The sequence below is a fragment of the Hypoxylon trugodes genome (genome assembly GCF_022578975.1).
Source record: "Hypoxylon trugodes strain CBS 135444 unplaced genomic scaffold F4822scaffold_3, whole genome shotgun sequence".
Taxonomy (NCBI): domain Eukaryota; kingdom Fungi; phylum Ascomycota; class Sordariomycetes; order Xylariales; family Hypoxylaceae; genus Hypoxylon; species Hypoxylon trugodes.
The window spans coordinates 2,000,390-2,015,279 of NW_026250018.1; the positions used below are offsets into that span (position 1 = coordinate 2,000,390).

The 14,890-nt window shown below is 48.0% G+C and overlaps 5 protein-coding genes across 5 annotated transcripts; 2 read left to right on the top strand and 3 right to left on the bottom strand.

Annotated features, from left to right (window-relative positions):
• Positions 1-879: 879 nt before the first annotated feature.
• On the bottom strand, positions 880-1,462 carry F4822DRAFT_436624 (glutathione peroxidase; the record flags this gene model as incomplete). Its single annotated transcript, XM_051462329.1, has 2 exons — positions 880-1,349; positions 1,420-1,462. 2 exons carry the CDS (start codon positions 1,460-1,462, stop codon positions 880-882), a joined length of 513 nt encoding a protein of 170 aa, XP_051316860.1.
• A 1,100-nt stretch (positions 1,463-2,562) lies between these two features.
• Positions 2,563-4,068, top strand: F4822DRAFT_426941 (FAD dependent oxidoreductase; the record flags this gene model as incomplete). The annotated part of the gene is made up of 2 exons (XM_051460655.1): positions 2,563-2,605; positions 2,804-4,068. The coding sequence occupies 2 exons, from the start codon at positions 2,563-2,565 to the stop codon at positions 4,066-4,068; spliced, it is 1,308 nt and encodes a 435-aa protein (XP_051316861.1).
• Positions 4,069-6,011: 1,943 nt separating this feature from the next.
• Positions 6,012-7,583, bottom strand: F4822DRAFT_172790 (aldolase). The gene has a single exon (XM_051453313.1). The coding sequence runs from the start codon at positions 7,276-7,278 to the stop codon at positions 6,292-6,294; it is 987 nt and encodes a 328-aa protein (XP_051316862.1). The 5' UTR covers positions 7,279-7,583; the 3' UTR covers positions 6,012-6,291.
• A 2,614-nt stretch (positions 7,584-10,197) lies between these two features.
• Positions 10,198-12,071, top strand: F4822DRAFT_172817 (NAD(P)-binding protein). Its single transcript, XM_051453315.1, has 4 exons — positions 10,198-10,236; positions 10,300-10,542; positions 10,603-10,765; positions 10,824-12,071. Exons 2-4 carry the CDS (start codon positions 10,474-10,476, stop codon positions 11,885-11,887), a joined length of 1,296 nt encoding a protein of 431 aa, XP_051316863.1. The 5' UTR covers positions 10,198-10,236; positions 10,300-10,473; the 3' UTR covers positions 11,888-12,071.
• On the bottom strand, positions 12,066-14,620 carry F4822DRAFT_436627 (TPR-like protein; the record flags this gene model as incomplete). The annotated part of the gene is made up of 8 exons (XM_051462330.1): positions 12,066-12,300; positions 12,356-12,973; positions 13,063-13,395; positions 13,446-13,641; positions 13,732-13,963; positions 14,101-14,333; positions 14,379-14,549; positions 14,590-14,620. The coding sequence occupies 8 exons, from the start codon at positions 14,618-14,620 to the stop codon at positions 12,066-12,068; spliced, it is 2,049 nt and encodes a 682-aa protein (XP_051316864.1).
• Between the last annotated feature and the right edge of the window lie 270 nt (positions 14,621-14,890).

The following is a 14,890-nucleotide window of genomic DNA, read 5'->3' on the forward strand; positions in this document are numbered from 1 at the left end:
GATTCCCCAAACATAGAAATTGCTAAATTTCAGTAGCTTGTTTATAGTCCATGCGCTCAGTATGATACCCACCAACTCAGAGTCTTTCAAAGCTTGTCAATTCCATGGTGGTCGAATAGATACCATGGATGAAGATATGGCGGCATCAGTTCGCTCAAGTCGTAGTTTCCAGTTTGAATTCTGGCTAATCGTGGTTCTTGTGAGTATGTTCCAACTCACAATCCGCGATCGATCTGTACTACAGTGAAGATGTTCTCTCGACTCCCTGTAGTGTGATAGGCGACGTAATGATATCCCTGTGACTCATCCGATGATTCATAAGGTATTTCTGCTCGCTGGACGAGATTGAATTGCTAGTTGAACCAGAGTGGTAGCCTCAAGCCGAGTTGAGGTCCAAATCCATAAGTAAACCGAAGACAACTTGGAGGTGGGAGAGAAGACCTTTGATGCCGTCGCGAAAGGAGGCCGCTGACTTCAGCTCCATCATAATTACGGTGTTACCGTATGGTTTAGTATTCAAATCGTCGCTTCCCTCCTTCGTGAGCTGCGCGAAACCATTGAATACGTAAGAACACTAGTGTTAGGTTGACGTCTCTGAACGAAGACTACTCTTATAAGGGTCCGTCTTGACGTTCCATCTAGCGAGTATTGTTATGATGGGATGTCTTAGGGAGATACGATCGTGATATATATAGCCTATGAAACACTCTTAAGATGCGGTAAATCATGAAGTAAATGGCTTACTTAAATTCATTGATCTAGAGTAGAGATCTTGTCTCGCATTAAATCTTAGCTACCCTAAGATATCGTTAACGCGTACCATACAAGACCGCATCAACTCAGGAAAGCCATCCCCTCGAAAGCATGGACGGCGGGGACTTACGCAGCCTTCTTCGCCAACTCCTCCAGAATCGGCTTCTCCAAACTCTCCGGCTTCGTTGTGCTAGCCCAGCGCTCCTTAACCTTACCATCCCTTCCAATAAGGAACTTCTCAAAGTTCCACTTAACCCTCTTCATGCCTAGCAGACCCGGTTTCTCGGCCTTCATCCACTCGAAGAGGGGCTCGGCATTGTCGCCGTTGACGTCGGTCTTGCCCATGATCGGGAAGGTGACGCCGTAGTTCACCTGGCAGAAGCTCTGGATGTCGTCGTCGGTACCGGGTTCCTGTCCGCCGAATTGGTTGCAGGGGAAACCTAGGATGAGGAAGCCGTCTGGATGCGTCGCTGTGACGTCCTTGTATAGCTTCTCTAGGCCGGCGTATTGCGGTGTAAAACCGCACTTTGATGCTGTGTTGACGACTAGCACGACCTTACCCTTGTAGTCGGCCATGGGCTTCTCAACGCCCTTCTCTGTGGATGTAGTTAGTATGGTCACTAGTTACAAGGAGGGGTTAGAGAGTAAATTAGATATGACACATACTGTCCTTGGCCTTAAAGTCATGGAATGATGTAGCTGAAGCCATTGTGTCGGTATTAGTGGAGATGAATCGTCTTTGCGATGGCGGGGTATTCGTTGATGAAGCTGAAGTTAAGATGGTACGACTCGCGATGATATTCTTATTAGTGGGGTATGAAATCCGAAACGGACCATTGGATGACGCAGCTCGTGTTCGGAACGTAAATAAAGTCACCCCGCAGATAGGATTTCTGAGGCTTGACAAGACGGAAGGTGTGGGATGCCAGCTCCTTATGATATTTTGTAGCATGAATATTGTATTAATAATACCGGAAAGGTTTTTAGTTAACTTTAGTAGATTTTGTTTAATGCAGAAATTCCAAATAGCTAAATATGACGGATTGTAAGCTAAGTCCGGAGTCCGATACGTAAGTGGGCTTTTTTTCTAACGATGAATAAAACCACCACACACTTCATGTATCAGGTCTAGATGCCTCGGCATTGTCCCGATCCGTGTTTCTTAAAGCTCAATGCATGCGGGAATTGTGGGACTAATTACCCAATGACGTGTGTATGATTTAAGTGGATCTATTGACTAATATTGGTTCCGCCACCAAAATTCAGCTTATGTAAAAGGAGCTTGGACCTCCTTTGTCGGAGCTCTGATTCACCCGATTACCCAATTTGTTACTCGTCTGATAAGCTCTAATGTCGTACCATCCTAATTCTACTGTCATTTCCTTCACATGTCTGTTAGAGCAAGAGCATTAGGCTAACTACGGTACATACATGCTTGCATTTCGGGAGGCCCCTCTTTGTCTGTTGTTAAAATATAGTCTAGCTTCTAATAAAAGCCATTACCATGCTATCCGATACTTGTTTCAATGTAGAATTCCAAGTGAGCAACTCTTGCTGGTGCTAATCAACGGATAGATCCGAACAAGGAAAGCTCCAAGTCTTATCCGCCGTTTTGGTGACACCCTAAAGTTCAAGCTTGCATGCGTACCTCCCACATGGCACACATGGCAGTACCATCCTAGCAACGTGTAAACTCTAATTTACGGCAAAGGAAAAGAAAGCATCAATCTCGAATCTTGATTAGTATCAACTAATTTTTATTTGCATCGTCGATAAACGTATAAGTTTGGTCATGTCAAATAGATCAATATGGATAGTCGCGTACTCCAACCACGACATATCGTGATCATAGGTGAGTACATCCAAGCCCGTTTGCATGCCTTCCTGATACCTTACCTGTCTCCAACCGTTTGTTTCTAACCCACCCCATACATGCATATGCATACTCGAATTCATGACTTAATAAATCTAGGGTCGAGTATGAAACACTGTTTCTGTTACATGGTGACGCCTATTGAATAGAATAGATCCACTAATTCGGCATCCCTAGGTGGTGGTGTGATCGGCGCGACGACGGCATACTATCTAACACGGCACCCTTCTTATAACACCGAGCTTCACCACATCACACTTCTCGAAGCCGCATCTATAGCCGCAGGCGCATCCGGGAAAGCAGGTGGTCTTCTCGGCCTATGGGCCTACCCAACCTGTCTAGTCCCACTATCCTACCGTCTCCACGCCGAACTAGCAGCCGAGCACAACGGCGCCGAGAAATGGGGATATAGACAACTCGAATGCGTACAACTCACAGCAACAGTAGGTAAGAAAAAAGATAAGTCGAGACGAAAGAGCAGCCTCGGTGTAACCGAGACCGAAGCCGAAGAGCAAGTAGAATGGCAAAAACTACCCAAACAGGACGAAGCAGCGACAGCCTTACTTCAAAAATCCGTTCTGCCCGCGGATCTCGACTGGATTAACGCTAGCCTGGTGCAAGAATACGCGGAGATGGGCCTACCGGGGTATACCGAGACAGCACAAGTGCACCCTTACCAATTCACGACCACGATAGCGGACCTAGCGCGCGAGGCGGGCACTGAGGTTCGCGTCAACGCTAAAGTGACTAACATCGGGTTAAATAAGACCGAGACAGCCGTATCAAACGTCGAGTACCTAGATCGAACCACAGGCGAGGTATGCATGTTAGAAGGCGTGACAGACGTTGTAGTGGCCGCGGGACCGTGGTCGGGACGTGTATGGCCGAAATCCAAAGTCGAGGGTCTGCGGGCTCATAGCGTAGTATTCGCCGCCGACGTTAGCCCCTACGCTGTGTTCACCGATATCTCGCTACCGTACGACTGGGTGCCGGCGCACCGGGCCGCGAGAGGCGAGAAGAGGCGCCGGCACCGCGGTAACGTGGACCCAGAGATCTACGCGCGACCCGGTGGCGAAGTATACGCTTGCGGCGAGCCGGACTCTGGGAAACCATTACCGGACACGGCCGACCTAGTGGAATGCGATGAGGCACAGTGCGATGACTTGGTATCGTATATCGGCACCGTGAGTCCTGTTTTGGGTGCCGCTGCTGTAGCAGCTAAACAAGCATGCTATCTGCCGCGACACATGCGTATGGGTCGAGAGAGCGCACCGCTAGTTGGCCCCACGTCGGTTGGACGTCTGTGGATCGCATCAGGCCACACGTGTTGGGGTATCCAAAACGGCCCCGCGACTGGCAAGCTCATGAGCGAGTTCATATTCGAAGGCGAGGCTAAAAGCGCCGACGTCGCGGAGTTAGATCCCAGAAAGTTCAAGGTGTGAGTCATATTACCTTTTAGAACGAGCGGCATACATACATACCACGAACAACGGAGGGAGGGACATGCAGGATAGAAGAAAAACTAAGATAGGCCGAGGGAAAAAAGGGAAACGGAGCGAATAAAAAAAGAGAACAGCTGAAACGAGGGCGTGGGATGACTATGACGACACAGCGCGGGGATGACGACGTTAGGGTCAGGGGGGAGGGGAAGTAGGGGTCTAGGGGTCCACGTCTCTCCACGTCTCTCCCACTCGTGCCTTGGCTCGTGCGTGGCAGTATATGTGTGTAGGGACCAGATGTGTGGGGATGTAGTCCCTAGGTAGGGATAAGACAAGCAGGAAGCAAGGAAGTGATGGGAGGGCTAGCATCGGTACATGCCGGCATGACACGTCAAATCTACATACATACCCAAGGTACCTAGGGGGAAGAGGCTGAACGGATCGGGGACGTACATCATACTTGCATACGTGGGGTGGAGTGTGGAGAGAACAACAGACGAAGAAGTATGGAGGGAAGAGGGGGGGAGAAGAGAAGAAAAGGAGGGGGAAAGCATAGGTTCCCGACCTATCTAAAATAAGGTATCCAACAATATTAGAGCTTCGCGCATGTGCTTGACCGCAAGATTAGTACATTTTCTCTTCCTTTCCTTTTTCCGAAATGAGAGAAATGTTAAATATGATTTTTGCTCTGCCGCCGTGGCCGCCAACGTAACGAGAGATATGTAGGTATGTAGATAGAGTGAAGTGAGATGTGAGAGATATACAGAAAAAACATTGAACCGCGGGGCAGGTGATCATCGACCTGATCCTTATCTAGACACACGATGGAACGGACCGAGCCGTCCCCCATTAAGAAAAAAGAAAAGAAGGAGGGGAGGGGAAACAACAAAAAACATGGCAAAGCGGGGGGGGAGGTATGGGCGTGGGTATGGGAATGGGAGGAAATAGAGCGAAGAGAAAAAAAAGAATGGAAAAAAAGGAGGGGGAAACGGAAAATGGGATATGGGAATATGGGATCTGTCGAAAAAAGGGTCCTCGTGGGTGGCGTTGTGTCCAGGGATTAGTGCCGTAACCGTGCAACGGATCGTCGCGAGTATAGTTACAATAGCAACGTGTGAGCGTGCCACCAAAGATAAACTTCGGGAGGAAGAAAGGAGGAGGGATGGTTAGGACCCCTAAGATCCTAGGACCCTAGGCACATGAGCGAATGGAGCCCAAGATTTTCCAATGATTTTCTTTTCCTTCCTCCCTTTTCTTTTTTTGCCTCTTCCTTTTTTGTGATCTTCCCTTTGGGCTGACAGGCTGGCAGATCTTTGGGGTGCGTTGGGCTGGGCTGCGGGTTGTAGATACATAACATACATATACATAGCCCGACATATAATAGTAATATATACGATACATACATGCCGCGTGCGCAAGCACATGCTATATGTCCTAGCGAGAAATGCGCAGGGTCTGCAGATCGCGCCCTCCCGGGGATGATCATGTGGGAGGTTGGGCGGTCGAGATTGTTGGCCTACGAGGGGAAGACCTATGGAAAATAGAAAATGAGACATGTGAGTTATCCCAATTTCAAAAATGCGGTTGCGCCAAATGATGCCTTTTCGGCATGCGCCATTAGATCTATGTTGTCTTCGCTGTAACCGAGGATGTAAACGAAGGTAACGGTTTAGCTGATAATTTCAATATTGATGAATTTGCTATGCTAACGAAGTCATAGAAGAAAATATCTTGCTGTAGCCGTAGCTTTAGAGAGGCCGAGATTTGAATGGCTGTAACAGTAAGACATAAGCACAAATTGATCAGCCAGTCCGGCCGGCTTGTTCCCTTATCCCTATCCGTGATAAACCACAGTTGCTAAGTAGTAAAACGAGAGCCAATGGCTCTTCAGGCTTGAGGCTAACGAACGTTCCCAAAGGTTTCGCTCACTTTTTGAAAAGGAGCATAGAGAGTCGTCAATTTAGTAAAACGTATTGTAATATTCGTGTGTTGGTTCTGTATTCGTCTGTGTGCAACCACTCACGTTAAAGCAGTCTGGCCATTCGAGAAAATTGCGAGCTGAGTGTTTCCACCCTCCAAGAGCCTCATCCGTCGCCCCGGAATCAAACCCCGCACTTTCCAAGAATAAGGGGATCATCAACGAGCCACGCGGCTAATATCGACGGCATATAGCCAGTCCCTGCGGGTTTCATAGACAAATTCCCGGTAACCCGTTTTCCTATCCTCTCACAATGACTTCTCGATCTCCATCGCATCCCGTATTCCTTCGGCGATTGCTTCGACCTTGGCCTTCTCGAGACGCTTCAGAGGGCGCCGAGGGTAACCGCCGTAGCCAAAATAGCTTTGAATAGCTTGTTTGGTGCCCGCGATCGCCGCCTTAGTCAAGAACCAGTCCGCTCGTGAGAGGACCTTCTGCAATTTGATCGCTTCCTCTATCTTTCCTTCGACGTATAGGTCCCATACTTTAACGCATACCTTAGGCATGACATTGGCACCGCCCGCAATGATTCCACTGCCTCCCGATGCTAGTGTTTGGACAGTGAAGTCGCATATGCCGCCGAAGGCCATATATCCACTACCTTCCGAGGTGGGGGTTTTCGCGTTTGTAGCTTGGGCTACACGGGTAAGTTTGCCGGTGTTACCGCACGTGAATTTGGTCCCAATAATGTTTGGGTGTTCGGCAAGCTTGATAAGGAGGTCCGAGTCCATATCAATACCGGCAACAGCGCCAGGGTAGTTGTATAGGACGATTGGTAAGGGACTCTCGTCTGCGACTGCGGTAAAATAACCGACTATAGCTTCTTCGTCTATTTGGGCACGGAAGTAACTTGGGGGTAGTAGTAGCACATAATCTCCGCCCACCGCTGCGGATTGCTTGCTAAGTTCAATGGTTCCCTTGACACTCCCTTCCGTAGCTCCAACGATAATAGGTGTTTCGGTGAAACCCGCGGCATCTAGAGCTTCTCTGGTAGCGCGGGTCACCGCCACCTTCTCTTCGCGGGTACAGTGAATGGCTTCTCCATTGGAGCCCATAGTAACTAGACCAGCCAGTCCGGCCTTAGCTAGACGCTCGGCATGGTTTTTGATGGTGGGGATGTCGAGCTCTTCGGTCTCGGGTTCGAAGAAGGTCATGGTGGGAGCATAGATACCACATGGTAGTGGCCGTCTTGTGGTCGTGTGACCATTGGCCGCGCTGCTGCTCGAGACGGTCATGCTTTTTGATTGAAGTGGCAAAAAGTCGAAATCGATAGTGTTGAGGATGTCAGGGTCGAATTAACGGGTCGATATACACCGAAGTGTAAGTAAATAGCTTAGACGGGGGGATAAGCACGGAAAGGAGCGCCGAGAAAATAAAACAGCAACAAAGAGGAAAAAAAGGGATCCGTAGCTATACTTATAGGATTCGAAGCATAGTATTCAATGGATAGCAGCAGAATGTTTTTTTTCCCATAACCTAATAGCTTCTGTCCTCTAAGTCGTATGCAATGCCCTTGTGGGGTGTGGGTCAGCATGTACAATAATGAGTCTTAGTAGTCTTTAGTGTTTTGTTCGCAACGACATTGGTCCGAAGAAGGCGACACTGGTTACCTTTTGAACCCGAAACGCCCCTAGGATCAGGAGCTAATGGAAAACGGACTGGCCCGGAGATGCAAAAGGGGTTTACGCTCTACGGGATCGAAATGTTACAAAGCCGATAGCCATGAGCCGAATTCTTCAACAAGCCCCAGGGGCGGGCCCGGTCATTCGCGCTTCAGGTATATATCCAAGCAATATATCGTAAATAGATCAGAAAAATTCACGCAACCAACCGCGATCCTGAATTCTACAAAAGAACCGGGTATGAAAAAATGTCGGGCTGGTGTAGAGATACCCAACGCGTTTTTTTGGCTGGATGGCTAACGAAATGCAAGTAAGAATTCGAGTCGAGAGCAAGGATCCCCAAAACGGTTGAATACTTCCATGAAGAGAGAGGGTGCCTTATTCGGCAGCTGCTCATGCAAAGAATACCTAGGTTGAGGATACGGGTAGGATTCACGTTGAGCCAGATACAGTGATATTTGCAACAACGTTGTGATTGGCCAGATCCGGACAGCATCTCCGGGTGGGCTAGGCTGATGAGAATCAAGGGATCTGCATGGGGTCGATCAGACTCGGCTGAAATTGAGGGTGGTTGATGAGGGCACTCTTTCGTCACCAGGCTACATGGGATAGTTAAGAAATCCGAGGAAGCCGTGCCTTGCGCGCTGAAAAAAGACGTATGGTGGTTGATGAGTTGTCGAGGCGATCGTGTATGTGCTGGGATGCTGGTGAATCTAGTAAAGACGTCATTTGCATCGACCAAGTCGTCTTGTGACCCTCCAAAGGGGACCATCGGAGAGAGGTTGGTTAGATTTTGGAGACGACAGCGGGTGGGAAACAATCGAAGTATGTCGTACACCAAAAGGTGTTGGAGGGTGACCCCGGCGGGGCAGGACATATGAAGAGTGCAATCTGCCCTAGGATAGAACAAACGGGGTCTGATGGCGGTGTTACGGTGGTTGCCGCATTGTGGGGCAAAAACGAGGTTCTCTCCAGATCCAGGGCATAGACGGGTCTGGATAGGTTCCTGAGATAAGTACTTTTGTATAAACGGAAACGGTGCACTGCCATTGGATTAAGGCAGTGATCTCCTATTATGCCCCCTCGGACCAAGGGCCCATTGGCTTTTACCAACATGTGGTATGAGGTAGGTGGTAGCTTTTGTGTTGGTGGGTGACAGCAGCAGTAGTGAGACCTTCTAGACGAACTAGTAGTACTGTAATACCGTAATACGCACATAAAACTGCTGATTTCTGTTTTTTCCTAGACTTCTGGGTAGACACCTACATGTATTGTAGGTATTGTATGTAAGTAGTCAGTCGATTTCGCATCGTCGGGGCTGCAGGTCAGTCCAGATGTGGCATAATCGACGGAGGAATCATATTACCAGTTTTTCCTCCAGTCAAGGGGCGTAAACAGGCTTCGATGTTAGCGAAAGATAGGCGCTAGAAGGCTTCTATTCTATGTCCCCTCTTCCTTGCGTTTTCGTGGGGAGCTCGGGCATAATCCACATTGGCCGCTGTTGGTGATCCTAGTGGGATGCGACTCCGCGTACCTTAACGGGCTGCGTGCCTCAAATTGCTGTCCAGCAAAGCAAAGGTGAGCTTTCTTGTTTTTTAGAAAATGTGTGCTCCGTTTGTATTTAGCCGGTCGGTATTGCGGTGTTATTCTTGCTTTCGACCTTCCTATTCTAATGAAACCTGGCTTCAATTTTCAAATTTTATATATTGTGCTGGGGGATGGAGTTGTATCTCGACAGTTGGGAGGAAGAAAGATGAATTTGTTAGGAAGACGATAGGTCGGATACGGTACCTCGCAAAATTAATCCAATGATAGACCGATGCCGGCGGGGTCTCGCTTGCCCTATAAGGTGTGAAGGAGCCCTGGAGACAATTGGAAGTTCCCCACCAAACGCGGGGCAATCAAATTTCGTGCGTTCGTCAGAGAAGCAATAGTGGGGGGCGGGGTTCGTGTAATGCCAAGTAAGTGGGGGCGAATAGTTTTCTTCGCCGTTCCTTTCTTCTAGATATATTTTTGTTTCCTAACAAAACCCGACATCTCCAGAGCCACGATGACCAATACAAACCGAAGCTTATCAGATTGGACAGGGGGTTTCGGGGTTGCATCGGCGGGTTACTTCCACTTCGCAATCAAATATTGATAATTATTATACCCTTTGCTCCTTTTCGTCGAAATATTTTTTTCTGTTACAATTTGCCAAATCGGAAGATCTTTGAATGCCAGCCAATTATTTCGCTGTTATTCATGGATTATATATCTACATGTAGGAGGATTTGGCTTCCAGCCCCCTTATAAATGTGCGTACCTACCTCCTTAAGTAGTACATGCCGACAATACGCCATCCCGAAGTTTGTGTTACTTGTCCCCTTCTTAACAAGGTCCAAATATGTACAAGACCCCTGAGAACGCACTTTCTCGGTATAATTGTCATCAGAACAAGTCGATCCTGCTGGTACGCGACAGCGTAAGGTGTGGCTGCCTTCTATGTGAAGGGGTACTAAGTTTCGCTAGAGATTTTCCTTTTCTCCAATTGCCCCTCAATTTTTCCGTCTATGAGCTTCCCCAAGCTAGGTAAGTGAACGGTACGTCGGGGTAAATAGGTAGCTTGACTTAGGAGAAACTACCTACATGTAGTTCAAAGCGACTGGATAAAATATACAACGAATTGTTCTTTCTACTTCGTCTCTATTTTTTTTATTTTTCTCCTTCGTTAACCGCTTCACGATCCCTCATCGCGGATCTTTACGTAAAACTAGACCCCTTTCGGATATTTACGCATCCACGAGACACGAGGCAGAACATACCACAATGGCAGCCGAGGCGATCAAGTCAGTTATCGTCCTGACGAACTCACCCTCGCCACTGAATGTGCTGATGGTGTGTATCACCATGACACGTATCCAAATGGTCCTCGCTAGAAACTGACATTGCTTTAAGGTTGGTACAGGCGAATATACGACGGGTTTTGTCGGCGGTGGCGCTTCGGGCTCAGACAAAAAGGTTGGTGTTGTTGGGCTGACTCTCTTTGATCTTCGGAGAAGAGGGAAGGTCGCTAAGCTAGGAATGGTTGGAACGAATGGGACGAAATTTCCAGCGATTAGTGAGCTTAGAATGAGAGCCGCTGATTGTTCAATGTCAATGAAAACTAACATCAGCAGGACAACATCTCGACACCAATATCTCCAAGGTTTATAATGGCTTAGACTGCTCATTCGATTCATATCCATCCAACGATGTCAAAGACCCAGACGCTTACAAGGCCGCCATTGACGCGCTAAAGCCGGGTGATGCTATCACTATCTTCACACCAGACACCACACATTATCCAATCGCTCTATACGCAATTGAGCGTGGAATACATGTTCTGATCACCAAGCCAGCCGTGAAAACTCTGGAGCATCACCAGACCCTAATTGCAGCCGCCAAGAAGCACAATGTATATGTGTACATTGAACATCACAAGCGATTCGATCCCGCGTATTCGGACGCTAAGTACAAGGCGCAGAAATTAGGCGACTTCAACTACTTCTACAGTTACATGTCCCAACCGAAGTCGCAACTAGAGACTTTCAAGGCGTGGGCTGGTGTCGATTCCGACATCTCATACTACCTAAACAGCCACCACATAGACATTTGCGACTCAATGGTGTCGCAACTAGGTTTCGTCCCCGTGAAAGTCTCGGCTTCGGCGGCAAAAGGTATCGCTACTAGTCTTGGATGTAATGAGGCAACCGAGGATACCATCACAGTTTTAGTCACATGGCAAAAACAAGGCGACCCTAGCAAAATCGCTACAGGTGTGTATACAGCATCGTGGACAGCCCCGCAGAAAGCTGGCGTACACTCAAACCAATACTTCCACTACATGGCGTCGGCGGGCGAGGTCCGCATCAACCAGGCCAAGCGCGGATACGACGTAGCCGACGATACCGCCGGTCAGCTTGTGTGGTACAATCCATTCTACATGAAATACGCACCAGATGATGAAGGGAATTTCGGCGGCCAGACCGGCTACGGATATATCTCTTTTGAGAAGTTCGTAGATGGGTGCCGAGCGGTGAACGCCGGGACCTTGAAACCTGCTGACCTAGATGCGAGGGGTCTGCCAACTCTAAACAACACTATCGCGACGACTGCTATCCTCGAGGCCGGCCGACGAAGTATAGATGAAGACAGAGAGATTAGGATCGAGATCGCCGATGGTACTTGGAAGCTAGTGTAAATTATAGGTTATTGAGGTGAATCATCTACTAAAACCTATGAGATTGGGACGTGATTGATATAATCATTCTGTATTTGGTTTCAAATTTGAAAATGCCATACCTAGGTAGTTATATCCTCGATTTCCATAATTGTGTAGTATTTACTAGGAGTTATGAACCTGTTATCAGACCCTATCTCTACCATAACATCCATAATGTTAGCTTTGAGAAATATTCCTCCTCAAAAGGCGCCTCCTTATCTTCCAGCCTTAGTCGGTCCCTGATTTCAAGAGCCCGTGCTTTGCAAGTATCGCTCTCTGCCACAGCCTCTTTCGCGGCATATAGTACAGACAATTTGTAGAGTGCACGAGCAAGTTGACCCTCGCCCTCACTCAACGATTCCGAAATATCTACTAGTTGCTTCAGAAACTCGCTGAGGGAGTGTTAGCTCATAATCGTGTCAATCCAGGAAAATAAGGAGTACTCACACGGCTGATGCTGAATGACTTTGGAGGTCTAAGATATTAGCCACATCATATAGTGAGTCGCATGTTTTCAGTCGATTTCCTAGCAACTTCTGCCGAAACGCAAGCGCTTTTGATGCTAGTCGCAGAGCGTCGTCTACACGGCCCTGCTTAAGTCGAATGCGGGATAAGAGTACCATATCGCCAGAGAATCGCGGGTTGCCTGTACTTAGGAATGTTTCGTCTGTGAAGTCCTTTAAAGATGGACATCTTGCGAGCATTTCTTCAGCACCATCCGGTTTACCCATGCGTAAGAGTAAGCTAGCCATGTTACTATACGAGTTACCATTCCTATCGCTATTATTTCGAAGTCGAATGTCTATCGCCTGTTGGTGTGTAGAGTATGCCTCTTCCAATTTTCCCATTTCGGTGTAGGCTAGTGCTATGTTATTTAAACTGAAAGCAATAAACGGATCCTCGGGGCCGAGCCGTTTCTTGCGGATTTCTAGGGCTTCTTGAAACGGCTTCAAGGCGAGTTCTGGTCGGCACAAGTCCAGGTCGATCAGGCCAGCCAGATCAATGGCGCTTGCATATGCTAAGGTTGACTTGTCCTGGAATGTCTGAACTGCGGAATCTACTAGACTCCGCGCCACATCGTAAGTTTCGCGCTCATAAAGGTACCTAATAGTTAATTAGTTTAGGCGTTCTTAGGGTGATGAGGGACCTCTAACCAGCTGGAACGGAGAAGTAGTTCGGCATATTGCTGTACGTTCGTTGGTTTAACATTGTGCTTCTTGGATATCTTGGCGAGGTGACCAATATGTGGTAGACACTTTTCGCACTTTTGCCAGGCATTAATCTGATGACCTACATCTTTGCTCCAAGTGTCTGGGAAACCCCACGATAGTAATTGAACGACAACATCGAGATACCTTGGTTGATCTGTAAGGGGTAGTCTTCGGATGGCCGCGAATTGGATCAACCGGTGTACCGTAATAACCGGCTTCTCCATTGTTTTGTTGATTAGAGCTGCTTGTAGGAGAGGTTGTTCCGCATCACCGAGGCTAGCCGTGGTTAGTATGGTACTAATCCTCGGAAGGTATTCGTGACTTACTCCATCTCGTCAGCCACGAATTCGAAGTCCGGATCGATCCCAAGGTCTGTCTGTGAGCCCTCTAGAAATATTGCCTCATCCACTGCATCTGGGTCCAGGAAAATCAAAATATTCAATAGCTTCGTCGCATCCTTCGGGAGCTTCTGAAATGATACATCCCAGACAGTACTCAGAGTATGCTCGTAGTCATCCTTAACTGTCTTCCTAGCATCAATCTTCGCTGTATTGCGCTCATAAAGGGGTAAGAAGTCCTCCAGGGGCAATCTTCTTTGCGCTATGACGCCACCAATTTGGCTTAGAGCAAGGGGCAACCCACCCAACGTTTGGGTGATTGCAGTCGCGTGTTCCATGTCAACTGTAACTTTTGGATCAAGTCCGATCTGTTCCAATAACATCACGGACCCCTCAGCGTCATCAAAAGGTCCCACCTGAAGGCATCGAGCAGCAGGATTGTTCGCAACATCGAAGTCTCTAGTTGTTAGCAGTATCGAGCCGTGTGAATTCCCAGGCCATGCCACCTTGATAGCTTGTAGATCATCGGCATTGTCGAATATTACCAACCACGGCGTCGCTAGAAAGCCCCGTTAGCCTCTAATCCATAAGATGCATATAGAAGCAACGGCAACTTATAAGTATTGTTTAACCAATTCTTGACTTTCCAAATTGCGGCAGCCGAGTCCTGAATCTCATCTGGGCTCTGGCACAATTGTAGACCCTGGGCTATCCCCCGAAGACTCTGGCCAATCGTGATGACATTGTCGGCCGCGACCCAGAGGATTATGTCATATTTATCTACACTTTCGTGGGCATACTGTAGTGCCAATTGTGTCTTACCAACCCCACCCATTCCGAATAGCGCGATCGATTTCGTAGACGATGATGATTGTCCTGGGTCGAGAGAGCCGTGGATCTTGGATAAAAGTTCCGCGCGACCGGAGAATCTACCATTTTGTAGGAATGGAATGTGGTGATATTTAGTTCGACGATCGTCCTCGCTCCGTTTAGTGGAGAGATTATCCATGAGTTCAATCACTTCTTTATACTTGTGTTCATCCAATCTCATTCGAGCTAGATCGGCCTCACTCTCGACATAGATGAGATTCTCTTAATACGCATAGTCGTCCTCGAGAAGTCTGTGCGGAACTTCTTCCATGCATTTCGTCGCAATAAGACATGAGGATGGTCCCGAAAGAAGTGTATGGTTCTAGCGTAAAAGCAGATGACTTCAGTGTAGACGTCGACCAAAGCGGTCTCGAATTGACGGCTCATCGGTAACGTATCCTCATATACACGAAATCTCGGCAATGTCAGACTAAGCTCTTCTAGCATATCTAGTATGTCTTGAAGAGTATCGCCGGCCGATGAGGCTAACGTCAATATTAGGCGAATACTTCCCCATACTACTGCTGTCAACGTTGCGTCCGCCCCGACTGCGAGAGCAATAA

Bases quoted from the DNA above. Each gene is read 5' to 3' on its own strand.
- F4822DRAFT_172817 (XM_051453315.1), top strand. From the start codon at position 10,474: ATGGCAGCCGAGGCGATCAAGTCAGTTATCGTCCTGACGAACTCACCC. The intron at 10,543-10,602 runs GTGTGTATCACC...CATTGCTTTAAG, and splicing joins CGCCACTGAATGTGCTGATG to GTTGGTACAGGCGAATATAC. The intron at 10,766-10,823 runs GTGAGCTTAGAA...TAACATCAGCAG, and splicing joins GACGAAATTTCCAGCGATTA to GACAACATCTCGACACCAAT.
- F4822DRAFT_172790 (XM_051453313.1), bottom strand. From the start codon at position 7,278: ATGACCGTCTCGAGCAGCAGCGCGGCCAATGGTCACACGACCACAAGA.